Source organism: Jaculus jaculus, chromosome 4 (assembly GCF_020740685.1).
Source record: "Jaculus jaculus isolate mJacJac1 chromosome 4, mJacJac1.mat.Y.cur, whole genome shotgun sequence".
Lineage (NCBI taxonomy): Eukaryota > Metazoa > Chordata > Mammalia > Rodentia > Dipodidae > Jaculus > Jaculus jaculus.
The window spans coordinates 67,744,837-67,771,277 of NC_059105.1; the positions used below are offsets into that span (position 1 = coordinate 67,744,837).

Consider the following 26,441-nt stretch of genomic DNA (forward strand, 5'->3'; position numbering starts at 1 on the left):
TCTATATATACTAAGAGCACATAAACTAACAATATATTGCTATAAACTTTTGTTGGGGTGTGTGTGTGGACAGGCATGGCATGTGCCACAGCACACAAATGGAGGTCAGAGGACAGCTTTGGGGCACTGGTTTTCTCTTTCACCTCATTTGAGGTGGGGTCTATCATTGTTCATGGCTCCATCTGGCAGGCTAGCTGCTCTGTGAACTACTGGGAACCTTTCCTGTCTCCACCTATCTTGCTGTAGCTGCACTGGGATTACAAGAGCCCACCTACAGCTTCTGGCTTTTTATGAGGGCCTGGGGATCTGAACTCAGGGATTCACACTCACATGGCAAGCACTTTATCCACTGAGCCACCTCCCCAGCTGCTACAGGATTTTTAAAAATATTTATTTAGGTGGGCGTGTTAGCACATGCTTTTAATGCCAGCACTTGGGAGGCAGAGGTAGGAGGATCACTGTGAGCTCAAGGCCAGCCTAGAACTACAGAGGGAGTTCCAGGTCAGCCTGGGCTTGAGTGAGAACCTTGAGTGGGCTGAGGGGCTGAAGAGATGTCTCAGCAGGTAAGACACTTGCCTGCAAAGCCTAACAACCTGAGTTTGATTCCCCAGTACCCACATAAAGCCAGATGTGCAAAGTGGTACATGCATCTGAAGTACATTTGCAATGGCTAGAGGCTTTGGCATGCCCATTTTCTCTATGTGGTGGCATATGCCTTTTATTTTAGCACCTGGAAGGCAGAGGTGAGAGGAGTGAGTTCAAAGCCAGCCTGAAGACTAAGACTACAGAGTGAATTCCAGGTCAGTCTGGGCTAGAGTGAGGCCCAACCTCGAAAAACCAAAAATAAATGAATTAAATGGGGCTGGAGAAATGGCTTAGTGGTTAGGGTACTTGCCTACAAAGCCAAAGGACCCGGGTTCGATTCTCCAGGACCCATATAAACCAGACGCACAAGGGGCGCACTCCTTTGCAGCGGCTTGAGGCCCTTGTGCGCCCAGTCTTTCCTCCTCCCACCCCACACCAGCCTATTTCTCCCTCTCTCAAATAAAAGAAAAGAAAAAAAGAAATGGCAGTGCATGATGGGGAAACAGAGACAGGAAGATCCTTCGGGCTTGCTGGCTAACTAATCCAACCAAATTTGCGAGCTCTGAGTTCAGTGAGAGACCCTACCTCAATAAATAAGGTAAAGAGGAATCCAGGAAGAAATTAGTATTGACTTCTCACTTCCACATGCACCCATACACATTTGAACATATGTACACAAAATGCACATAAAAAGATACAGTCTCTTCTTGGTTGCTCTAAAGATTCAGTAATCACCATGATCTTTATCATTTCTTACAACATACTAGCAATAAGCAGTTCTTCTAAGCTAAAAGTACTACAGAGACAGATACTCTAAAACAAATCTCACCACTGGGCATTCCCATAATAAAGCATCCTCAATTTTTTCTGATTTGGAACATTTTGGCATTTCATAAAGTTTTCTTGGTTCTGATGCAATACTGGGGAAAAATAAAAAATAAAATATTATTATTAATAATGGGCAGTATTTGGACAGACTTGAGATTTTTTTCATAAAATTTATAATACCATGTTACAATTTGCTTTCTTTAATTGATTTTTTTCTTAATCACAGAATTTATAATATATTGTTTATAGGACATAGGAAATAATCTGAAAAAGGAAAAAAATTTAAATTTATACTATAAAGCAAACATTCACATTTTGGATCATTTTCTTCTAGATTTTCCTTTATATACAGTTATCGGGACATTATTTTCCAAAATTAAATGATATTGTGTTGTTTTAACCCTGAACATACCTCTGTTGAATACATTAAATTCATACTATTATTCTGATGCTTAAAAATGAAAACTCAGGCTGGATAGATGGCTTAACAGTTAAGGCACATGCCTGTGAAGCCTAAGGATCCAGATTCGATGTTCCAGGTCCCATGTAAGCCAGATGCACAAGGTGGCACATGCTTCTTCAGTTTGTTTGCGGTGGCTGGAGGCCCTGGTGCGCCCATTCTCACTCTCTCTTTTCCCTACCCCTCTTTCTGTCTCTAATAAATAAATAAATAAATAAAAACAAGTCTTTTTAAAAAATGAAAACTCACAGATTAAAATAGTAGTTACCTTAGGATGAAAATCTGTGGATACAAAAAGATAAATTCCTTAATTTCTTTTTTCAGATTCAATGTTTAATTCTTCCACTAATACCGAACACTGTATTTTCAAGCAACTTCTATTTAGCAGGACACTGTCCCTGAACTTAAAAAGGATTGGGGAAGGTCAGTGGTAGAGTGCTTGCCTGGCATGTATGACCCAGGCTCAATCCCCAGTATATCAGCTACCCCAGAACCCTCAAAAAAGTGAACACTGTATTTCTGATGTGAAAAAAAAAAAGGTGTCTTTTATTTATGTCCTTTGAGACAGTCTTGCTATGTTGCCCAAACTGTTTGCAAACTCCTGTGCTCAAGTGCTTGTCCCTGCCTCAGTCTCCTGAGCAGCTGGGTGACAGGACTGCCTCCTCACCCAGCCAGTTCCAATATTTCTATTGATTACTTTCCTTCCTTCCTCCCTTCACACCTTTAATCCCAGCATTTCGGAGATAGAGGTAGGAGGATCACTGTGAGTTCAAGGACCCGCTGAGACTACAGAGTGAGTTCCAGGTCAGCCTGGGCTCTAGTGAGACCCTGCCTCAAAAATAACAAACAAAAATTTATTTCCATGCATGCATGCACGTATGCATGTGCACGTGCATGTGTACACATTCACATGCCAGCGTCTCTTGCTGCTGTAACCAAATGTCCCAAACCAGACACGTATGCCACTTTTTGCCTCTGGCTTTACACCAGCTCTGGGGAACTGAACTTGAGCCAACAGGCTTTATAGACAAGTGTCTTTAACTTCTGAGCCACTTCCTCAACTTGCCTGCCGGCCCTCCTTCCTTTCCCTTTGTCTCCCTCTTTCTTTCTAACTAATGAAATGAAATTTAAAGTTCAACTATTGTTATAAGAAGCAATTTTTAGAATGGCACTTTATTCATTTTTGATACTGAAATCAAACAGAATTTTATAGGAACGAAAGCAATCTCATGTGCGATCCTAATCTACTGGTAACATGCCACCGGATGGCCTCTTAAAGAACTCCTATATAATTTACCACGGGAATGTTAATTAATGACATTAACGCTGATTAAAATAAAAGAAGTGCCTCCACCTTTGGAAAGTTACATACTGAGTGTTAAGTGATGCAAAATTCTTACTCCTTTCGCTAGGTGTGACAATGAGTACATGATCATACCAGAGAGTATCCAGATTTCCATTTCTAACGTGACAGCATGCAAGGCTTTATAGAAACACTTTCAGCAAAAGTGATGAGAATTACAAAAGGACTGTTTAATTTAGTCTCTAGAAATGGTTAGTGAGATAAAGCTCACAAGGACTCATTAAAGAAAACCACCTAGGGCTCAGTAATAGTGGTAGACTTGTGGTGTTTGAACCTATGCATTCTCTCTCCTTCCTTTCTCAACAAGATGGCATCTCAGCTCCAAACTGCTGCTCTGAGAGCTGTCTTCCCAGGAAGAGTAAGACAGCAGCATGTTTCACCCAGCTTCCAGTGATGTGTTATTGAAGGATAAGCAAAACCTACCTTTTTTCAGGAAGGTTTAGTTAGACTGAGGTCCAGAGAAAACCAATATATACCACTCCAACCGGGTCTTCCCTTGCCTATAAAGGCTCCTGCCTTCTTCCTATCTGGAACTCCACTCTAGTCTCACGACAGTCTAAAAACGTTCTCACCCTGCCTACCTCTCTTCACTAGGGCCACTAGGATACATGTGAGTCTAGCCTGGCTGGGTGGTTGTGGGGGAGAACACAAAACTTTCTTGGTTTGGATGGCTTTTCTGCTTCTCTCTGCTTTATAGTTTGGGGTAACTTCTCTCTTTGATTACATACACGATTTTCCTCTGGTTTCTGAATCTACCATGTGTGAGCTGTTCTCAAGTTTCCCTGTACAAGCTCCTAAATTCTCTTTCCATAAGCCAGCAGCTTAACCCCAATTTCTCTTTAAAAGCCTCAGTTTCTTTTAAGTCCACATTTTCAGCTTTACCCTAAGTTCTTTTTAAAAGCGTTAGTTTCTCTTAAGTCTACATGCTTGCAACTCCAATTCCCCCCCAAACCTCAACTTCTCTTAAATGAACCTTATAAACTATGCAGTGTTTCCACATGAGAGCTTGTTTCCTAAAACACACAATTTGTGATTTCCCCCTTAAATAAACCCCACAATTTGTAATTCCCTCCAATATATGTAATAATTCATAATTTATCCTTCTTGAGTCCATTTTTATCAATTCTTTGTTAAAGGTAGAACTCAAAACTTGGGGTTCATAAATTCTTTCAAATCCCTCAACCCCCTAATCCTGTATCATTATTAGGCTGAGCCCTGTGTTTGTCAAAAGGTGGGATTCCCTTCTTCCCAGGTCCCACACATTAAATGGAGGCTCTACCTCAGGCTCACAACACAGAATAGGGCCCTCACTGGCCTAATCTTTCTTCTATCCTGAGATAGGCAAGTAGTAAGAACCTAAGGCTGGTATTCCCTTCATCTGCTCAGTTTTTACCCCAGGAGAGTCACTTAAAAAGAAGTGTGTTGGGGGCTGGAGAGATAGCTTAGCGGTTAAGGCACTTAAAAGCCTAAGGACCCATGTAAGCCAGATGCACAAGGAGCCACATGCCTCTGGAGTTTGTTTCCAGTGGCTTCTTTCTCTTTCTCTCTCAAATAAATGGTGGTGCATGCCTTTAATCCCAGCACTCAGGAGGCATAGGTAGGAGGATCACCATGAATTTGAGGCCACCCTGAGACTATATAGTGAATTCCAGGTCAGCCTGGGCTAGGGTGAGAATCATAAATGAAGAATGCCTTTGATGGGCTTACTAGTTAGCTAGAAGCAGCTGAGTAATCAGTGAGCTAGAAAACAGGTCACAATCTCTCTAAACAGGAATGAAAAAGAAGAAAAAATCAGAAGAAAAGATACACAAACTATGGGACTACTAGAAAAGTTTCAATAAGCCCATATTGGGAATGCAAGGAGAAAAAAATAACTGAAATACTGATGGCACACAATTTTCCAAAATTAATGAGACACTAAACAAATTCAGCAAGTTCAGAGAATATGAAGCAGGATAAATTTATATACTTAAGTATATCACATGCAAACAATAGAATGTCCAGAACAAAGAAAAAGTCTTGAAGATAGCAAGAGTATAAAAAAGCACCTTAAGTATAGAGAAGCAAGAATAAGAGATAAGAATTACACAGAACTTGCCTGCAAAGGCTAAGGGCCCACAGGTTCAATTCCCCAGTACCCACTTAAGCTAGATGCAGAGGGTAGCATGTGTCTGGAGTTAGTTTGCAGTGGCTAGAGGCCCTGGTGCTCCCATTCTCTCTATCTTCCTTTATCTCTCTCTTTCAAATAAATAAATAAAATATTGCTTAAAAACTTATTTATTTGAAAGAGAGGGACAGAATAGGCACTCCAGGGCCTCACTGTGTATCTGACTATACATGGGTCTTGGAGAATCAAAACTGGGTCCTTTGGCTGGGTCCATGGCCAAAGGACCCATGTTCAACTCCCCAGGACACACGTAAGCCAGATGCGCAAGGTGGTGCATGCATCTGGAGTTCATTTGCAGCAGCTGGAAGCCCTGGTGGACCCGTTCTTTTTCTCGCTCCCTCTTGAATAAAAAAAATGTATATATACACATACATACATATGTGTGTGTGTGTGCTTTATAATACTTAACACTGAGTTAAGGAAAAGGGGGAGTATTGAGGCAAATGAGACGAAACAACAGTAGCAACTCCATAACTTTTTAATCTTGGAGGGGAGGGGTCACTTCACTGTGACGTTCCCTTCAGCCTTACATTGGATAGCTGTGGATGAGGTTGACTGTAAAACCTTTTGGATCTGTAAATATTATGCTTTTGCTTGACTTTTTTTTCTCTCAGTATGGGCTGGAGAGATGGCTTAATGGTTAAGACACTTGCCTACAAAGCCTCAATTCCTCAGTACCCATGTAAAACCAGATGCACATGGTGGCACAAGCATCTGGAGTTCATTTGCAGTGGCCAGAGGCCCTGGTGCACCCATATTCATTCTCTCTCTCTCTCCAATAAATAAGTTAAAAAGAGGGCTGGAGAGATGGCTTAGTGGTTAAGACATTTGTCCATAAAGCCAAAGGACCCAGGTTCAATTCCCCAGAACCTATGTAAGCCAGATGCACAACGTAGCACATGCGCTGGAGTGCATTTGCAGTGGATGAAGGCCCTGTGTGTCCATTCCCTCCCTCTCTCTCAACTAAATAAATAAAAATAAAATATTTTTTTAAAAAATAAGAATTGCTATGAGTTTGAGGCCAGCCTGGAACTACTGAGTGAGATTCAGCTCAGCCTGGACTAGAGTGAGACTCTACCTAAAAAAAAAAAAAAAAAAAAAAAAAAAAAAAAGGGGGGGGGGGAGAAAAAGAGAGTGAGAAAAACTTTAGTTGGGTAGGGTGGTGTAAGCCTTTAATCCCAGCATTAGGACACAGAGGTAGGAGGATCCCTAGGAGTTTGAGGCCACCCTGATAGTCCATAGTGAATTCCAGGTTAGCATGGGCTAGAGAGAGACTCTACATTGAAACACTGCCCCCCCCCCCGCCAAAATAAAAAAGTACTTCATAAAGAAAATACATATATCCAGGCAGGTGGCGCATGCCTTTAACCCCAACACTGGGGAGGCCAAGGTAGGAGGATCACAGTGCATTGGAGGCCACCTTGAGAGTGCATAGTGAATTCCAGGTCAGCTTGGGCTACAGCGAGACCCTACCTCGAAAAACCAAAATAAATAAATAAAAATGATAATAAATAAATAAAATAAATCATTCGCTAAAGGAGCATCTAAGTAGTCAGTAGCTTTCTTGACTCTATTCAGTATTATAACACAATAAATAGTTCCTACCATTTTGCCTGCACTATCAAGTAACTTCATTAAGTTCGTACTTACAAAGATGAAATCTGCAACTTCGGATTTAAAGGATTTAACCACTTAAGTTTTATTTTGGGCCCGTTATCCCATTTCATTAAGCCTTGTGTTTGTAGAAAAACTAGAGCCAGGAGAATCACTGCTAAAATTAACACTAAGAAGTGATGTGAAGTTACCTGCTGACACAGCACCGGTAATTGTCAAAATATATTCTTCCTCTCTCATAGGCTATAGGCGACTTGGAATGAGTGGTCCAAACATTCTTAAATTTAGTACTTTCCTGAAAGGAACGAGGAATTTCAGTTTAGGAAAGAACTCATAAGCCTTCTCCTGTGCAACCATTTTGTTGGCTATCTATCGTTTTCAAAGTCTTTTTTTTTTTTTTTTTTTTGTATTTGTTTTTTTTTTTCGAAGTAGGGTCTCACTCTAGCCCAGGCTGACCTGGCACTCACTCTGTAGTCCCAGACAGGCCTCAAACTCACAGAGATCCTCCTACCTCTGCCTCCTGAGTGCTGGGATGGAAGGCATGGCTACGTTTTCAAAGTAATTTGATGTTAAGTTATTTAGAGGCTTTATTTTTAATTCGTCCTCACTCTGACCTCACGTTTTGGTTCAACTGGGTGCCCAACTATGCAAAATGAACTGCAGGAAGGCCAATACAGGTGAAAACTAAAATCACCTGGGGACCCCTATTAACCCTTATCCACTAACATCTCAGATGCAGGGCACGCATCCTCCTCCCGACCACAGGCGACCCTCTTCAAGGGGAGCCCTAGCCACCCCCCGCAGGAAGCCTGACCGCCAGCACCAGCGCCCGCAGGATGCCCAGGTTCGTCCTCTGCACCACGCCCGCGTCCCGAGCAAAGAAGCCCAGAGCGCGGCGACTCAGCTGGCTGCACACGTTGGACTTCGGGGTCGGGCCCATGGAGGCGCGGGGGTCCGCTGGGGTAGCAGCCGCCACCTCCGCCCCTCAAGGCAAAGCTGAAGTGGAAGGCCGGCAATGGGTAACCGGCGAGAGAAAGCAGAGCTGGCACCACCTGGGCACAGAGGCAAAGAAAAGAACAAACGGTCTCTTCTGGGCCTTTCCCGCAGACGCTGCCCGACAGCGGACATGCGTGCGGCTGTACCTCGCGGCCCACCGTAGTCGCAGCCTTAGCGGGGAAATGTAGTTCCCAGTGCCCGCTGGCGGCTTCCCAGAACTACAATTCCCATCAGGCAGCGGGGCTCGGCCCGGGCACGCCTCCTCGCGTCCAGTGTGGGGCTGCGGGCGAGCCTTCCGGGTGAGCACGCGACACGCGGGAGACCCTTGGGGGGCGCTGTGCTGCCGTCTCCGGGTCCGCCTCCTCGGCCGGTCCCTCAGTGTTTGGAGATCCGTTCCTTACAGCCCTGGTACCCCGACGCCCATCAACCCTAGACTTTCTGGGAGTCTCTGGCCAGGTGCCCGAAGGGGCGCTGTGTCCCGTGGGACCCTCCAAAGGTACGCCCCGCGACTTTCCCTGCAGCCGCTCGCTGGACCTCGTGGATGAGGCTGGCTTAAACATTGTGTGGGTGTATAAACACTGTGCTTTCATGTTATGATTAGTGCTGGAAGATCCTCGCTTTCCCACCAAAGTATGATTGAATTACTTCTTCCCAGAGGTCCGCCAGTGTGTGGCCAGCAGGGACCCTGGATGGTTTTGTGGTTTTCCTTCTTGCATCTATTTTTTTTTTCCTTATAGGGAATAAAATAAGAAATTGCTTACATTCTGATTGGACTGCCTAAATAATCCAGGTTGACTTCTCCAAATAAAAGATAACAGCCCAACGCGCGCGCGCGCGCGTGTGTGTGTGTGTGTGTGTGTTTTCGAAGTTCCCAGTATACTAAAATTTCAATAACCATATGCCAGATGTGTCTCATTGCTTTGTTGTAAGTCCCTTTAGGGTGATGTCTGCACCTTCCACGTGGACTTGTAAGTGCTCAAAGGAAATATGTATTATATGTATTACATATATAAATATGATATGTATATAATATATAATTATAATTATATAATATATATAAGCTGAATCTCTTTTCATCTTTGATGCATTTCCTTTAGGGCCTGGCTTTTGCTGATTTTTCATGGCTTGTTTATAGTGTAGGATGGAGTGCTTTGTGTATTTTTAGAAAGCACTACAATGGTTAATTGGGTAATTCATGAAATGCAGCTGTCACTGAGAAAACTGGAATCAAGTTGCTTTGGCTGAAAAGTGAAATTCAAATCAGTGCTAAATCGAAATAATCATCTCTCTTCTTCCTCTTTGCCCCCTATTGTCTTTCTGTGGCCTCCCTTCCCTAGTTTTTGTATTTGCATTCATTTTTTTTTTCATTTAACTTTTAAAAACACTTCTGTAGTTGAACATTAAAACAAAACAATGGCCGTGCGTGGTGGCGCACGCCTTTAATCCCAGCACTTGGGAGGCAGAGGTAGGAGGATTGCCATGAGTTCAAGGCCACCCTGAGACTACAGAGTTAATTCCAGGTCAGCCTGGACCAGAATGAGACCCTACCTCGAAAAACAAAAAAAAACAAAACAAAAAAAAAAAAAAACCAATGGCGAGTAGTGAACACATTATGATCACAGTCCTTCACAACTGCCCACAGTGATGGTTACTCACTAGCCCCATTAAGAGGGCTGACACTGATCACCACCAGGGATGATGCTGGTCTGCTTTCCGCTTCTTCTCCATCGAAATAGCATTGTCTATCCTGATTTGCATCAAACTCCTAACTCCACCTGATCCTTTCATCATTCTCTTAACTCCTCCCAGGAAGGAGTTTTTCCAGCAGCTTTCCCGTACAGAAAGCTATTTTCAGGAAAGTTAACCTTAAAGTTAATGAAGAAGAGGTGTCCCTTTTCATATGGCCAACAATAAGTGACATGCCATTATTTAGAGCACATTTAATAGCTCCATTCTTAACACTCTGACCTGGGGATGAGGGGATCAATATGGTTTGGGTGTCAAGAGTGCATATTGGTTTGGGGAAGCCACACAGGGCTTCAGCCTGCCATGTGTCCTTCCATGCGCATGGAAAGGTCTTCTGGTTGTGTAAAAACAACCCGTTTCTTATCTAACCCAATAATATCTCCTGGCCCCAGCCCTGGCTTTTGTTCTCCTTCACCGTGGAATGTTGTCTGTTGTCTGTTTTTCATGCCTGCACCAATATAAATTTACAGAAGTTTCTTCTTTCAAGCTCTCTCTCTCCCATTGCAGCTTTTACATGTTTTCCATGACCCTGGTGCTCCTTTTACACAGACTGAATTTGCTCAATCATGCCCTACCCTGTCTGATTATTACTGCATTCTGGTATCTCCACACTGAGGGCAGAATTCACCTGCTCCTTTCGTACTTTCCTTCACGTTCTTCAGCAGGGCCAGTGTTCTTGTTGAGTCATTGTAGAAGTCTAAGGTTGTTGAGAGTAAATGCACAACACCTTACCTCTCTTTTTTTCTTCTTGCACCCTCCACTGCCTCCAAAAACACATCAGAAATGTCCATGGGGGAGCCAATACCACCACCTTTTCTCCACCTTTCTTTTTTTTTTTTTTTAAATTTTATTTATTTATTTATTTGAGAGCGACAGACACAGAGAGAAAGACAGATAGAGGGGGAGAGAGAGAATGGGCGTGCCAGGGCTTCCAGCCTCTGCAAACGAACTCCAGACGTGTGCGCCCCCTTGTGCATCTGGCTAACGTGGGACCTGGGGAACCGAGCCTCGAACCGGGATCCTTAGGCTTCACAGGCAAGCGCTTAACCACTAAGCCATCTCTCCAGCCCCACCTTTCTTAATTACCTGTTTGCCTGCTTTGTCACATAATTCCCTTTTCTTGCTATCTGAGTGAACTTTGTAAACTTGCAGCGTCTATTTAAACATGTCTCCTTCCTTTGGATTCTAACCAGTGGTACTTCAAGGTCAGTTTCCTATAAATGTTTTTCAATTCTTCTTACGAATATCACTTGGCAGCATCATTTACATAATTAGCCTCTTTCTTTCTCATTGCTCTGCATCAATGTTAAATGGTACTGCGTGTTGAGTAGTATATTCCTAAATACAAATATGTGAATGGAAATCCTGTGATAGAAGTCAAGTCAAAGATGGTCATAGAGATGGTTCAGAGTATCTTTTTGTTAAAATACTTTTTAAAAAAAGTATTTTTACCAAATTGAAAATACAAAGTTTCTTCTAGAAAAATCCCATAGCCTTAAAGATACATATTCAAATTCCTAAGGCTTTATATAGTATATAGGGCAGCTCAGACCTCTTAGTGCAGTATAGAGGACACTCTTTTGTCTTTGTCCGGTTCACACATGCAGATTCATCTCTGGCCACCCTCCACGTTTGCTTTTCTGGCTCTAATGTTTGTCCGTTTTCTTAAGCCAGTATGTCATTATGCTTGATACTGTCTTTATTTATTTATTTCTTAATATTTTTATTTATCTGAGAGCGACAGACAGAGAAAGAGGCAGATAGAGGGAGGGAGAGAGAATGGGCGCACCAGGGCCTCCAGCCACTGCAAACGAATTCCAGACACCTGCGCCCCCTTGTGCATCTGGCTAACGTGGGTACTGGGGAGTCGAGCCTCGAACCGGGGCCGTTAGGCTTCACAGGCAAGCGCTTAACCGCTAAGCCATCTCTCCAGCCCGAGATTGTCTTTATATGGAACTCTCTTCCTCTCCTTTTCTTAGCCATTTAAACTTAAGAGTCTTCCAAGGTGTCGCAGTTCTACTTGGATCTTTTTCCTGACCCCTGCAGCTAAACAGCCTTGTCTATACCTCCATGTTCCTCTGCATATGGTTGTGGTACTGCATTAGAACAAACCTGGGCAGAAATTAAGCAATAATATTATTCCTCTTTTGCACACTACTTAAAATGTGGTTAATGTAATGTATGTTGAATGAGTGAATTGTCTACAAAACCAATATTTGTACAGACTCTGTTATAAGCACTTGAGTGCTTTTAGCACAGATGTAGATTTTGTGTCTATATTCTTATAAATATTAATAAAATATATGATATATACTCTATTAATAAGCAGTAGCTTCCAAAATACTTAAATCTGGGCTGGAGAAATGGTTTGGCCGCTAAGGTGCTTGTCTGCAAAGCCTAACCACCCAGGTTTAATTCCCCAGCACCTACATAGAGCCAGATGCACAGGTGGTGCATGTATCTGGAGTTCATTTGCAGTGGCTGGGGTCCCTGGCTTGCCCATTCTTTCTGTCTCTGCTTGCAAATAAATAAAAATATTTAAAAAATTAAAAATACTTAAGTCTCTAAGGATTCTGCCTGTAAGGTAGATATTTTTATTTAATTTTTTTGTTAACAACTTCCATAATTATAGAAAATAAACTATGATGATTCCCTCCCACCATCACTTTCCCCTTTGCAATGCCACTCCATCATATCCCCTCCCCCTCCCAATTAGTCTCTCTTTTAATTTGGTGTCATCATCTTTTCCTCCTACTAGGCTGGTCTGGTGTAGGTAGTTTCAGGTACTGCGAGGTCATGGACATCCAGGCCATTTTGTGTCTGGAAGGGTGCATTATAAGGAGTCCTACCCCTCCTTTGGTTCTTACATTATTTCCACCACCTCTTCCGCAATAGACCCTGAGCCTTAGAAGGTGTGATAGAGATGTTTTAGTGCTAAGCACTCTTCTGTCACTTTTTCTCAGAACCATGTTGCCTTTTGAGGCAACCCAGAGGTCACTGCCATCTGAAAAGAGAAGCTTCTCTAATAAAAAGTGAGAGTAGGGCTGGAGGGATGGCTTAGTGGTTAAGGCATTTGCCTGCAAAGCCAAAGGACCCAGGTTCGACTCCCCAGGACCCATGTTAGCCAGATGCACAAGGGGGTGCATGCGTCTGGAGTTTGCAGTAGCTGGAGGACCTGGCATGCCCATTCATTCTCTCTCTCTCCCCTCCTCTTTATCTGTCAAATAAATAAACAAATAAAACTAAAAAATATTTTTAAAAAGTGAGAGTAGCATTAATATATAGAGAAGTGCTTACTGGGCAGTTTGGGGAGCATAATATATGAATTTAGCCAGACACCAGCAAATGTTACACCCCTAGGGCTCATGACCTCCCCTGTCATAGGTTTTCAGTACCAAACATGTATTCCTTCCCATGGAGCAGGCCTCCAGTCCAATTAGAGAGCGATTGGTTTCCCCCATAACAGACATGAGACTATTGCACCTGTTAGCTCATTTGGCCTTGCTGGCCAAACTTACGTGTTGCAGTGTTGTTGCAGTCAGGTTCACATTGCTGGTAGAAATCACCCAACCAAGAGCAGCTTTTGGGGGAAAAAGGGAAGCTCCATTATGGCAGGGGAAAATGATGGCATGAGCAGAGGTTGGACATCACCCCCTGGCCAACATCAGATAGACAACAGGACCAGCAGAGTGTGCCAAACACTGGCAAGGGGAAACTGGCTATAACACCCATAAGCCCGCCCCCAACAATACACTCCCTCCAGGAGGTGTTAATTCCCAAATCTCCATTAGCTGGGAACCTAGCATTCAGAACGCCTAAGTTTATGGAGGACACCTGAATCAAACCACCACAAGTGTCCACTGTTGTTTCTCTCCACTGATGACTTCTGTCTCCCACAGAGCTGCATGCAGCATAGCTTATTGCAGCTTTCTGTCAGCTGGTCTACAGGGAGGCTTGCAGCTCAGCTCCAGCAGGATTTCTCAGTGATCTTACAGCCCAAGTATGTGGAGTCTTCAGCAATAGGGTCTTACCATCTATTCCTGGTGGGAAACCAAGAGCCTTGGCAATGGCCCAGGAATCCAGGAAATTGTGGCATCAACAACAACCAAAAATTAATTCAAAAGCACATGCCTAATGAATGCAAGCACCTGCCCATATGACATCAGGCAACATCACTGCAGCCTTGGTTTGATGTGTGTATGGGGGGTGATATTCACATTGCCATCACACCATACGATGCCAGCAAAATCTGACTGAAAAACTTGAGCTCCTATTTGGGGCTATTGAATATCATAATTGCAGTTTTACTGAACATTCAAAGTTTTTTGCTCCTACAGAGATATTATGGTTCAGTTATGGAAAAAAAGCTGTATTTTCTGTTTCTCAGTATGTATCAAGTTATATCTTTAGATTATATCTTTAGAAATGTTTGATTTTAAAAATTGCTACTTGAGGGACTTAAGAGATGGCTCAGTGGGAAAGTGTGCTTGACATGCAAGCATCAGGACCTAAGAGGGCCTGATTCACCCTGAGTTCAATTTTCCTAACACCCACATAAACAGTTGGACATGGCCATGCACGTTTGTAACCCCAGTCCTTTGGGGAGTGGACACTGGAGAATTTCTGGGGCTCACTAGTGAGTCTGTCTGACCCCCTCCCTCAAAATTGCAGCTCTGGGTTCAGTCAGTGACAGACTCCATTTCAAGGAAACACATGGATGAGTGATAGAGCTTCCATTCTCCTCCAGCCTCTGCACATATGTACACTGGGCATGTGCATCTGAACACACACACATACGCACACACACTCACACACACACACACACACACACACACACAAATTTTTTGAATTTTTCTTTCTTTTTTTTTTTTTGGCTTTAGAGGTAGGGTCTCACTCTAGCCCAGGCTGACCTGGAATTCACTGTGTAGTCTCAGGGTGGCCTCAAACTCATGGTGATCCTCCTACCTCTGCCTCCTGAGTGCTGGATTAAAGGTGTGCACCACCACTCCCAGCTCTTCTTTTTATTTTCAAGGCAGGGTCTCACTCCATCCCTGGCAGACCTGGTACTCAATCTGTAGCTCCAGGCCTGTCTCGAACTCATGGTGATCCTCCTACCTCAGCCTCCTGATTGCTAAGATTAAAGGCGTGTGCTACCACACCTGGCCACAAACTATTTTTAAATGTTACTTGAGTTTCATGAAAACTCATGAAATGAAGTTTGGCTTGGGATTGATTAGAAAGAATTTTCCATCAATATCTGAAAAGGTCCTAAACATAATTGTTCCATTTTCTACTACATGTTTTCATAAAGTGACTTTCTCAGTCTTGATGATTATAAAATCAGACTACTGATAACTTTGAACAACTTTGAAAACGCTCTGCGTTCTGTAGTGTTTTGTTTCATGAAGTTCAGGCTGGGCTCAAACTCCTGGTCTTACTGCCTCTCCTTCCAAGCACTAAGCTTACAGGTGTTTGTTACTACACCCATTTGTAGGCTTGGGAAAAATTTTTTTTTTTTTTACTCATAGACAATCTTGCCCTCAAGAAATTGTGATAGTTTTATTACCTCTCAACCCTTTTATCTTCTAGATCTCTTTCTTTTTAAGATGTGAACCCTTCATTTTAATGATAAACAAGAAATGATTCTTGTTAAAGTAAAAAAATAAAATAAAATGTATTCCTTTATTGAGTACTTCTAATATTTTTCCAAGGACAAAGTTGTAGGTTTTTGGCAGCTTCTCTTTATTGAAATTTTCTTCAATTCTACATTTAATAAAGTTTGGCTTATGTGATATTTAATCATGAAAGAATGAATACTGAATTTTATCACGTGAATCTTTTATGGTTTTTAAAAATACTATATTTGTTTTCTTCTTTGAGAGAGAGAGAAAGGGTGTGCCAGGGCCTCCTGCCACTGCAAACAAACTCCAGATGCATGTGCCCCTCAGAATCGAACCTGGGTCATTAGGCTTTGCAGGAAAGCACCTTAACTGTTAAGCTATCTCTCCAACCCTGTTTTGTTTTGTTTTTTTTTCTGGAGATAGGGTCTCACTGTAGCCCCGGCTGACCTAGAACTTACTGTGTAGTCCTGGACTGGCCTCAAACTCATAGTGATCCTCCTACCTCTAATTCCCGAGTGCTGGGCTTAAAGGCATGTGCCACCATGCCAAGCTCTAATGCTTTTATTATTTTCAAATATAATTTTAAATATTTTTTAAACATTTTATTATTTTAAAATATTTTTTAAAAAAATATTTTATTTATTTGTGAGGAGAGAGAGGGAGACGTTGAGCGTGCCAGGGCCTTTGCTGCTGCAGGCAAACATCATATGCATGCACTACCATGTGCATCTGGCTTTACATGGGTCCTGGGGAATCAAACCTTGGTCACAGGCTTTGCAAGCAAGTGCCTTACTTAACCACTGAGCCATTTCCCCAGCTTCCCGGATGCTTTTTATTTGCTGAGGTGATCATATAATTTTTTGCTTTAATTATATTATACAATAAGTTACATAAATATATTTACTTTTTAAAATTTATTTGCAAGCAGAGAGAAACAAGGGAGGGAGCAAGGGAGGGAGAAAGAGAGAACGGGCACACCAGCCACTGCAAACAAACTCCAGACACATGTACCACCTTGAGCATCTGGCTTACATGGGACCTGGGGAGTCAAACCTGGGTCCTTAGGCTTCACAGGCAAGCACCTTAACTATTAACCCATGTCTCCAGCCCATATTTACTTCTTTGATGCATGTATGTATGTAAACGTTTCATATGTATGTGTGTATGTATGTGCATGCGTGCACATATACCCAAGCATGTGTATACACATGTGAAGGGCAGAGATAACATTGGTCTTCCTCACTCACTCTCTACTTTTTCTTTCTTTCTTTTTTGAGGCAAGGTCTCACTATAGTCCAGGTTGACCTAGGATTCACTATGTAGTCTCAGAGTGGCCTCGAACTCCTGGCGATCCTCATACCTCTCCCTCCTGTGTGCTAGGATTAAAGGCATGTGCCACTACACCCATCTCTCTCTCTCTTTGGGGGGATAGGTTCCCTCACTGAATCAGGAGCTCACTGATTCAGCTGCACTAGCTGACCAGCAAGCCCCAGGGTTTCTCCTGTCCCTACCTCTGGGATCCCTGTCAAGCTGCCATCACTGTGCCTGGTTTTCACGCTGGCTCTGGGGATTGAACTCATACTTGCACCGCAAGCACTTTCCTGATTGAGCCATCTTCCCAGCCCCATAAATACATTTCCTAATGCTAAACCAAATGAGTTTATTTAGGGGAAATTTTGTGACATGTTTGGATTTTCAAGCATTGTAGACTGGCTCTCGTGCTCATCCAGCTCCGGAATTTTGCTTGCTTTTGGTTTCTGAGTTCTCTTTCTTGCAGGCTCAGTGATGTATTTTAACATATTAAAAAAAAAAAGTTTCTCCGGCATTTGGGCGATATTGTGTAGCGCAAAAGCTTCTGAAGTATCAAGTCACCAAATTTTCAGAACTAGATTCCACTTCCCCATATTTTTACTGTAAAAGCTTCAGTTAATATGAGAGAGAATTGAAATGATCTCTTGGCCACCACTTCAACCTTCATCTTGCCTCACTGTGCAAGGTCGTGCTTACAGTTTAAAAGGAGGAGGGCTGTGTAGTGGAAAGCGCATTGTGCCAGGAGTCAAAGGCACACGTTCCAGTGCCAGCGCCACCTCTTACCGAGACATTCACCAGCCACTCATCCTCTCTCTCTTTTTTTTTTTCCTCAATCATCCACTAAGTGGATACATTTAGAGTTGAAATGAGATCACATATGTTTACAAATATGAACGTGGTGGAAAGGAAAGGAATGAGAAGCAAATATGGTAACCAGTACGTCCTCTGTTAGGAAAAGCGCAACAGAAATGGGGTTTGGGAAGGAAAGAGGGTGTTCTTTGTTCCCCTAGACAGTTTCGCTTCTGTTTGGTGCCATCTCTACATGTATGATTTTATGTGTTTATATGCAATTTAGATCTAAACATGAGAGAAAGCGTGCAGTATTTATCTTTCTGAAACTGATTTAATTTGCTTTGTATGATTATCTCCAGTTGGATCCGTTTTCCTGAAAATGTCATAACTTCATTCTTATTCATGGCTGAAAATTTCCATTGTTTATATAAACTCCTTTTTTTGGTCCAGTATTTTGTTGATGAACACCTGGGTTGGTTCCATAACTTAACTATTGTGAAGAGTGTTGCAATAACAGCATATATATATGTGTGTGTGTATATATATATACACATATATATGTATACACACATGTATATATGTGTATACATATATATACATGTATATATACATGTATATATATGTACTATATATGTGTATATATGTGTGTGTGTGTGTATATATATATATATATATATATATATATGTATCTGTGATATGTTGAGTTGGAATCTTTTGGGTGGATACCCAGCAGTAGAATAGCTGAGGCATATGGAACCTCAATACTGATTTCCATAGTGCACGGACTATTTTATATTCCTACCAATCGCATAGAAGGGTTTTCTTTCGTCCATATCTTCACTAGCATTTGTTGCTATTTATTTTCTTCATGACTACCATTCTGACTGGGGTGGGATAGAATCTCAGTGTAGTTTGCATTTGTATTTCTCTAATGGCAAGTGAGGCTGAACATTTTTCATATGTTTATTGGCTCTTTGTAATTCATCTTGTAAGAACTATCTGTTCATTTCATTAGCCTATTTATTGGTTAGGTTTCCTATCTTTTAGTTTAGTTTGTTTTTTTTTAAGTTTGTTTGCTTTTGTTGTTGCTGTTTTAAAATATATTTTATTTCTTTATTGGGGAGAGGGTGGGAATGGGCGCTCCAGGGCCTCCAGCCACCACAAACGAATTCCACATGCATGCGCCACCTTGTGCATCTGGCTTATGTGCGTTCTGGAAAATTGAACTGCAGGCAAACACCGTAAGTGCTAAGCCATCTCTCCAGCCTATCTTTTAGTTTTTTGAGTTCTTTGCATATTTTTTTTTCTTTCTTTCCCCAAGGTAGAGTTTCATTCTAGTCCAGGCTGGCCTGGAATTCACTATGTAATGTCAGGGTGGCCTTGAACTCTAGGTGATCCTCGTACCTACTTCTGCCTGGGACTAAAGGCATGCACCACCATGCCTGGTGTTCTTTGCATATTCTTTTTTAAAATTTTTATTAGCATTTTCCATGATTATAAAAAAAATCCCATGTTAATTCCCCCCCCCACATGCATATTCTTGATACTAATCCTCTGTCAGATATGTATCTGGCAAAGATTTTCTCCCATTTTGTCCTCTAAGTTGTCTCTTGGTTGTTTACTTGGCAGCTTTTTAATTTCAAAAGATCACATTTGACAACTGGCATCATTTTCCCTGAGCAACTGGAGTCCTTTCCTGAAAGTGCTTATATTTTTAAGTATTTCTTACGTTTTTCTCTATCAGTTTTCTAGCTTCAGGTCTTCCATTAAAGTCATTGATTCATTTCAAGTTGGTTTCCATGTAGAGACAGGACTGTAGTTTTGTTCTTCTCCATGTAGATATCCTTTGTGGTGTCTGTGTGCATGTACGCATGTGTGCGCATGTGCATGGTGGGAATCAAGCTCCATCCATTGTACATGTCAACTGCATACTGTACCACTGAGCCTCACGGTGAATCTTAGGTACACACAATTTAGCGGGGGTGGGGAGTTGTGATTTGAAGACTGAATGCAGACTAAGATGGGAGAATCTAACTGTATTTACAGGTAGGTGCCATGTGGGCTGAGGCTGTAGCTCAGTGGTAGAGCACCTGTCTAGCATGCACAAGAACCTGGATTCTATTCCCAGCACCACCAGGAGGAGGAGGGAAATGGGGGGGGGGCCAGTGAGATGGCCAGGGCAAAATGCTGATGTGAGTATCTTTGTGAGTCTCGTTTCCCACAGAGGTATCAGCAGTGCTGAGGAAACACTGTGTGGTACTGCTGCCAAATCCCTTCCCCATAGGACCTCCACTCGCGTGAAGTGGGATCCTTGACTATGCAGAAGAAAACAATGTGAAAATGGGCCAGAAGGAAGCAATGGTAATGAATTTATTAAGATGAGGGGAAGTACAAGCTTTAAGTTCAAGTGTGGGGATTAGAGCCTGAAACATTTAGGAGTGTTTGTAATGCTATATGTATGATTCTGTGGCTTTCTAAGGTGTGTTGCTCAAATGATGTAATTTGCAACATGGCTTGAAGGTTAAACTTGCTTAATTTTTTTAAAAAACTGTATTTAAGGCTGGGCATGGTGGCATATTCCTTTAATCCCAGCCCTTGGGAGGCAGAGGTAGGAGGATCGCCATGAGTTCAAGGCCACCATGAGACTACAGAGTGAATTCCAGGTCAGCCTGAGCTTGAATGAGACCCTACTTCAAAAAAAAAAAAAAATCAAAAAATTGTATTTATTGTATAAGAGAGAGGAAGATAGAGGATGTGTATGCCAGGGCCTCTAGCCACTGCAAGCAAGTTCTGTATGCATGTGCCACCCTGTGCATCTGGCTTTGCATGGGTCCTGGGGAATTGAATCCATGCGGTTAGGTTTTTCTGGCAAGTACCTTAACCACTGAGCCATCTCTCCAGACCCCAAGTTTAATTTTTTAAAATTTGATTAATTGTGTGTATATGTTTGTGTATGCATGTGTTCATGTGTGACTATGGGCGCAAGTGTGTCACAGGGCTTGAATGGAGGTCAGAAGACAACTTTTGGGTTGGACCTCACCTGTCTACTTCATTTGTCACAGGATTTCTTGTTCTGGATCTCGCTCTGCTGTTCTTTGTTGAGCTTGCCTTATTCTTCCAGGAAGTTCTCCTGTCTCTGCTTCCCCATCTCACCATCAGTATCAGTGTGCTGGGACTACAGAAGCCATGCCTCTGGCATTTTCCATGGGGTCAGGGGCTAGAACTTGGGTACTCTGGCTTGAGCTGCAAGCACTTTATCCACTGATCCATCTCCTCAGCCAGCAAGCTTAAAATTTAACTAGAGTTTAAATATTATGTGAAAAAACATGAGCTTGCTAACTTATTTCTCTTGTCATAAAGGATTTCCTTTTGCAAATAAAATTACATTTTATTTATTTAAGAGAGGGAGAGGAAGAGAGAGAGAGAATGGGTGCACCAGGGCCTCTAACTATTGCAAAGAAACTTCAGATGCATGTGCCACCATGTGCATCTGATTTACATGGGTAATAGGGAATCAAACCTGGGTCCTTAGGCTTAGCATGCAAGTGCCTTAACTTCTAAACCATGTCTATAGCCCTGTAAGTGAAATTATAAGGTGGTTTTATGAACTATATTGTTTGGTTTAGGGATGAGAAGGGGATGGTAATGCAGTTAATCTCAAGGTTACAAACATTTTGGGCATAAGTAAGCATGATTTGTTGTTGTTAACATACTTGTTTGATTGAGGTCTTAAAAGGGGATATCTATCTACTCTATAGCAATCTTGGCTTTAACAATGGTGTTGGAGGTCCTGACTCTTGGTCAGCAGGAAGGCTAACCAGCTCTCCTGGTGAGGGGCAGCTTTTCCTTCTCATGTTCCCTTTTTTCTTTTGAACCTTCCTCAGCGTGGAGTGACAACTGAAACCACTATGCATGTCTACTGGAATCGAACAATTTGCCATTGAGCAATGGTGATGAGAACCAGGTTTCTTACCAGTGGAGTGGAAGGAGGAAGACTGGCAAAGGCAGAAAACTCATGTGATCCATGTAGTATTGGAACAGGGCCAGAGGCCTCCGTTTAATGTACGTGTAGGTGTATCCATGTGGAAACGTTTGTAGATGTAGATGTGCATATGGTTGGGTTACTATGCACACATACATTTCTTTGCTTTGTCAGCCACAGGCCTAGAAGCAAAGGGCATACCCAGTGCCAAACTGTTCACTAATAAAAGAAACAGGCTTTTTGAAGAAAGGGCTGGTTATGGAACTGGATCTGGAATAAACAAGATGAGCCTGCAGCATCATGTAGTTTCACAAGGGGTACAAGTGCTAAAAACAAACCAGTGATATGAGGATGTCAAAGGGTTATAAGAACCAACTAAAAAGTCAATGGCCGAGGCTGAAACACTTTGAGCCATGAAATCAATAAAGTACTATTGGTTTATAACCTACAGTTTCAAACAAGTATCCACGGGCCATGTGGATATAAACAAAGATTAGATAAATAAGTGAATGGAGGAGAAAACTCTCCCGTGTAGAAGAATTCCAAAATTTTTATGTAGATGGAACATACATTTCCCTGCCTGCTACCACCACCCCTTCTTTTGCCTAGTAGGTTTCTTTCCAGAGAACATGATATAGCGTGTGGAGGAGACTAAGTTTATAGCATTGCCTCAGGCAGGCAATCAAGGTTAGCATGAGCAGTGATGTCATGTTAGAGCATGGGCTCTTGATGTGATAAGGTAAAAATAGCATTATCATCTTGGTGATTTTCCTCCTTGAAAGCTTTCACCTTGGGCTAGATGGGAAGCTCAGTGGTAGATCACTTGTCTAGCATGTATTAGGACCCAGGTTCAATCCCTGGGCTCATAAACCAAACCAAGCTGCAAACAAAACAAAACAAAAAAAATAACTTCAATATACTCATAAAAATGTGATAAATATTAGCAGAGGACAGTCTACAAAATATCTATTGCTTCTCAAAACTCAAGATCTGGGCTGGAAAGATGACTTAGCAGGTAAAGGTGCTTGCTTTGCAAAGCCTGGTGCCCCAATTCAGTTTCCCTGTACCCATATAAACAAGATGCACAAGTAGCATCTGGAGTTTGTTTACAGTGACAGGAGGCCCTGGTCTGCCCATTCTCTCTCTCTCCTCTCCTGTCTCTCTCCTTGCAATAAATAAATAAAATATTTAAATGTTTGGGGAGAGAGAGAATGAGAGAATGGGTATGATGGGTATGCCAAGGCCTCTGGCCATTATGAAATATCTCCAGATGCATGTACCACTTTATGTATCTGACTTTATGTGGGTACTGAGGAATTAAACCCTGGTTATTAGACATTGCCAGCAAATGCCTAAACAACTGAGCACAATCTGTCCAGCTTGAATAAAATATCTTTTTTAAAAAAATTCAAGGTCCTCACACAACAGGTAAATTGTTTCTTTCAGAAACAAGAGTCATATGAGAGATGAGAATTAATTAATGTAAAATGGTATCCTAAAAAAAAAAAAGTAAAATGGTATCCTGGGTAGAAGAAAAAGGGACATGAAGAAAAAATGGACCTAAGTTTGTAATAATGTATTACTGTTGCATCATTGTAATAAATGTAAGACTTTAATAATAGAATAATAGAGGCAAAGTTTCACCAGATATGCAGGCAGTCTGTATTATTTGCAGCTTTTCTGAAACTGTTCTGAAATATAAAGTTTGCCTCAGAGCTGAAACAGGAATGTGGCAGATACCGTGGTATAGAGGCAGCAGAGCTCAGTGCTTTATTTATTTTTAAATATTTTTATTTATTTATTTGAGAGAGAGAGAGAGAGAACCTGCCAGGGCGCCAGGCACTGCAAACGAACTCCAGATGCAAGCACCCCTTTGTGCATCTGGCTTACATGGCTCCTGGAGAATCGAACCAGCTTTGCAGGCAAATGCCTTAACCACTAAGCCGTCTCTCCAGCCCAGAGCTCAGTGCTTTAGATGAGCTCGGGTACCAGGCTGCCTCAGCTCAGATCTCAGCCTCACCAGTTCCCATATATAACTAGAATTGCTTACCCTCTCTTTGCTTCCATTCCCTTCTGTTAAATAGATTCTTGGGAGGACTAAGTGAGCTACTATGTGTCAAGGGCTTTCAAGTAAAGCGTGGCACAGAGCAAACTGTCATTGTTTAATTCTGTTCATTGTGACCATTTTGCTCTTTCATTTGGGGGATCTCTGTGATTTCACCACATCTCTTCTCCTTCTTCATACTGTTTTGTTGTTCTTGTTTTTTGACGTAGGGTCTCACACTAGCCCAGGCTGACCTGAAAGTCACTGTGTAGTCTCAGGGTGGCTTCAAACTCACAGCAATCCTCCTACGTCTGCCTCCTAAGTGCTGGTATTAAAAGAATGCACCACCATGCCCGGCTTATGTACTGATGTTGGTTGGCACTATGGTGAAACTGTATCCATCATACTTTGTTCATAACAGAGAAAGGCAGATTGGAATGTTGCAGGACAAAGCAGGGCCAGAACTGAGAATCCCTAACGTAGTTTCGTGCTTCACACGCAGCGGTGTCTGAGTGACGCAGCAGCCACAGAGCCTGGCAAGAGCTGCTCGGAGGGCTTACACATGCTGCATCAGAATCCTGACGTCATTTCCGTATGCAGCAGGTTCCTTATTAAGGTAGCCACTTTGTTTATTTACTTACTTATTTTGTTTGCTTTTTATATTTGAATACAAAGTCTTACTGTGTAGTCCTGACCAGCCTGGCCTGGAACTTTGGCGCAGTCTTCTTGCCTCTGCCTCCCCAAGTTGGGATTATAAGCATGTGTCACTAGAGCCAGCCACCAACTTCTTTTCTTTTCTTTTTATTTATTTATTTGACAGAGAAAGCGGGGAGAGAGAGAGAGAGACAGAGAATGGGCATGCCAGGGCCTCCAACTGCTGCAAATGAACTCCAGATGTATGTGCCCCCTTGTGCATCTGACTAACATGGGTCCTTTGGCTTTGCAGGCAAACTCCTTAACCGCTAAGCCATCCCTCCAGCCTCAACTTGTTTATTAAACTGATGTCTGGGAGGAACCAAACACTACCTACAGTACGAGTTGATGTAAGGTTCAGCATCAAAATTTTCGGTGATACTTGAAACAAAAAGGGATGTCTGATAGAAATATGTGTTTCAGGTATTTTTGCCTGTCTAGCTACAATCCATGCTAAACACAAAGTCCTTCACAGATCAGAAGCTCTGGTGGGACATCAGAAAGAGATGCCAGGCAGAACATAGAATTTGGAATCCAGGGGCCTGTAGCTATGTGACTGTGGGCAGGCCTGTATCCACGGGCACATCAGCTCCTGCAACTATAAATTGGTGAGGGCAGGAGCACATGTCCTGCCTCCCTCCTTTGCTTAGAATACTGCTGTGAGGATAAGGTGGGAAATGAACATGTGAGCTCTGTATGGGAAAACCTATACAAGTATCCTCTAACTCTTAGGGTTTCAACCAAAGTAAGCTCTAGTGGAACTTTATATTCATGTCGTGTGGATTTCATCTCAACATTTTACCTAATTATGAAGTAACAAGATAAAATTATTTGAGCCTACAATTCTTTTCTTTTTAAATTTATTTATTTGCCAAGAAAAAGAGGGAGAGGGCTAGAGAGATGGCCTAGCGGTTAAGGCGCTTGTCTGCAAAGCCTAAAGACCCGGGCTTGACTCCCCAGAACCCACTTAGGCAACATGCACAAAGTGGTGCATCCATCTGGAGTCTTGGGTTTGTTTACAGCGGCTAGAGGCCCTGGCATGCCCATTCTTTCTCTCTCATAAATAAGTAAATGTATTTACATAATAGAGCTTTATTAAAAAGAGAAAAAATGAATGAGTATGGGTATGCCAGCTCCTCTTGCCAGTGCAGAGGTTGTAAATGAACTCAAGATGCAGGTGTAACTTAATGCATCTAGCTTTACATGGGCACTGGGGAATGGACCCCCAGACCAGCAAGCTTTGAAAGCAAGTGCCTTTAACTGAAGAGCCATCTCCCCAGCACTATTCCTTGTTTTTAATTTTTAAAATTAAAAATAAATTGAGACAAGGTCTCAGCTGTGTACCCCAGGCTGGTCTGGAGCTCACGATCATTCTGCTTCAACCTCTGAGATGAAGTGTGAGGCATCATGTCTGGCTTCCTAGAATGCTTTATTAACATAGCCTTAAAAAAAAATTTTTTTTTGTTTATTTATTTGAGAGCGCCAGATAGGAGAGAAAGAGGCAGAGAAGGAGAGAATGGATGCACCAGGGCCTCCAGCCACTGCAAATGAACTCCAGACGTGTGCGCCCCCTTGTGCATCTGGCCAGTGTGGGTCCTGGGGAATCGAGCCTTGAACCAGGGTCCTTAGGCTTCATAGGCAAGCGCTTAACCGCTAAGCCATCTCTCCAGCCCTAACATAACCTTTTTTAAGTTAGCTTCCAAAGTCACAATGCTGTTGATGTAATATTTCCTTGACTATGTCATTTTTCTTTGATGTAAAAAAGGAAGGTATTATTGGGCGTGGAGGCGCACGCCTTTAATCCCAGCACTCAGGAGGCGGAGGTAGGAGGATTGCTGCGAGTCAGAGGCCATCCTGAGACTCCATTGTGAATTCCAGGTCAGCCTGGGCTAGAGTGAGACCCTACCTTGAAAAAAAAGAATTGTCTTTTTCAGGTAGTAGTTCCAAGAACTAGTTCCAAATTCCTCCTGCAAACTCAAAGGTGAATGGATTCCTTTTGGGGGAAAGGTGTCTCTTTGGTCAGTCTCTGGTGTAGTGTGGTAACCAGCAGAGGGCGCACGAGCTTTCCTGGGGGCTGGCTTCGGTTCCTTCAAGGTTGGGCAGACCTGACTGGGGCCATCTGTGTTTGCTAGCTGATGATTAACAAGCACTATAAATGAGAAGATCGCGGTGTCTGAGAACCACAGTTACTACGTGGAGAGAGAGAGAGCAGCCACAGCGCCAAGCGGCAGTGTAGTAG

The 26,441-nt window shown here is 42.5% G+C and overlaps 2 protein-coding genes and 1 pseudogene across 7 annotated transcripts in view; 1 reads left to right on the forward strand and 2 right to left on the reverse strand.

Moving 5' to 3' along the window:
* The window catches only part of Dcaf17 (DDB1 and CUL4 associated factor 17), a 42,025-nt gene extending 33,827 nt beyond the window's left edge, over positions 1–8,198 (reverse strand). For 3 of the 4 annotated variants that reach the window (XM_045147909.1, XM_004660355.2, XR_006636817.1), the window contains exons 1-3: positions 7,832–8,198; positions 7,209–7,312; positions 1,415–1,505 (exon numbers count right to left, since the gene is read on the reverse strand). In XM_045147909.1, the coding sequence (XP_045003844.1) occupies positions 1,415–1,505; positions 7,209–7,312; positions 7,832–7,957 (321 nt within the window). In that variant the 5' untranslated portion in view covers positions 7,958–8,198. The remainder of the gene's footprint in view (positions 1–1,414; positions 1,506–7,208; positions 7,313–7,831) is intronic. The other variant, XM_045147908.1, reaches the window with a different exon arrangement.
* Positions 8,199–8,315: 117 nt separating this feature from the next.
* The window catches only part of Mettl8 (methyltransferase 8, methylcytidine), a 135,534-nt gene continuing 117,408 nt past the window's right edge, over positions 8,316–26,441 (forward strand). For all 3 annotated transcript variants that reach the window (XM_004660241.2, XM_045147911.1, XR_006636818.1), the window contains exon 1: positions 8,316–8,509. The gene's annotated coding sequence lies outside the window, so the exon portion shown is untranslated. The remainder of the gene's footprint in view (positions 8,510–26,441) is intronic.
* LOC123460235 lies at positions 9,801–10,550 on the reverse strand (annotated as a pseudogene).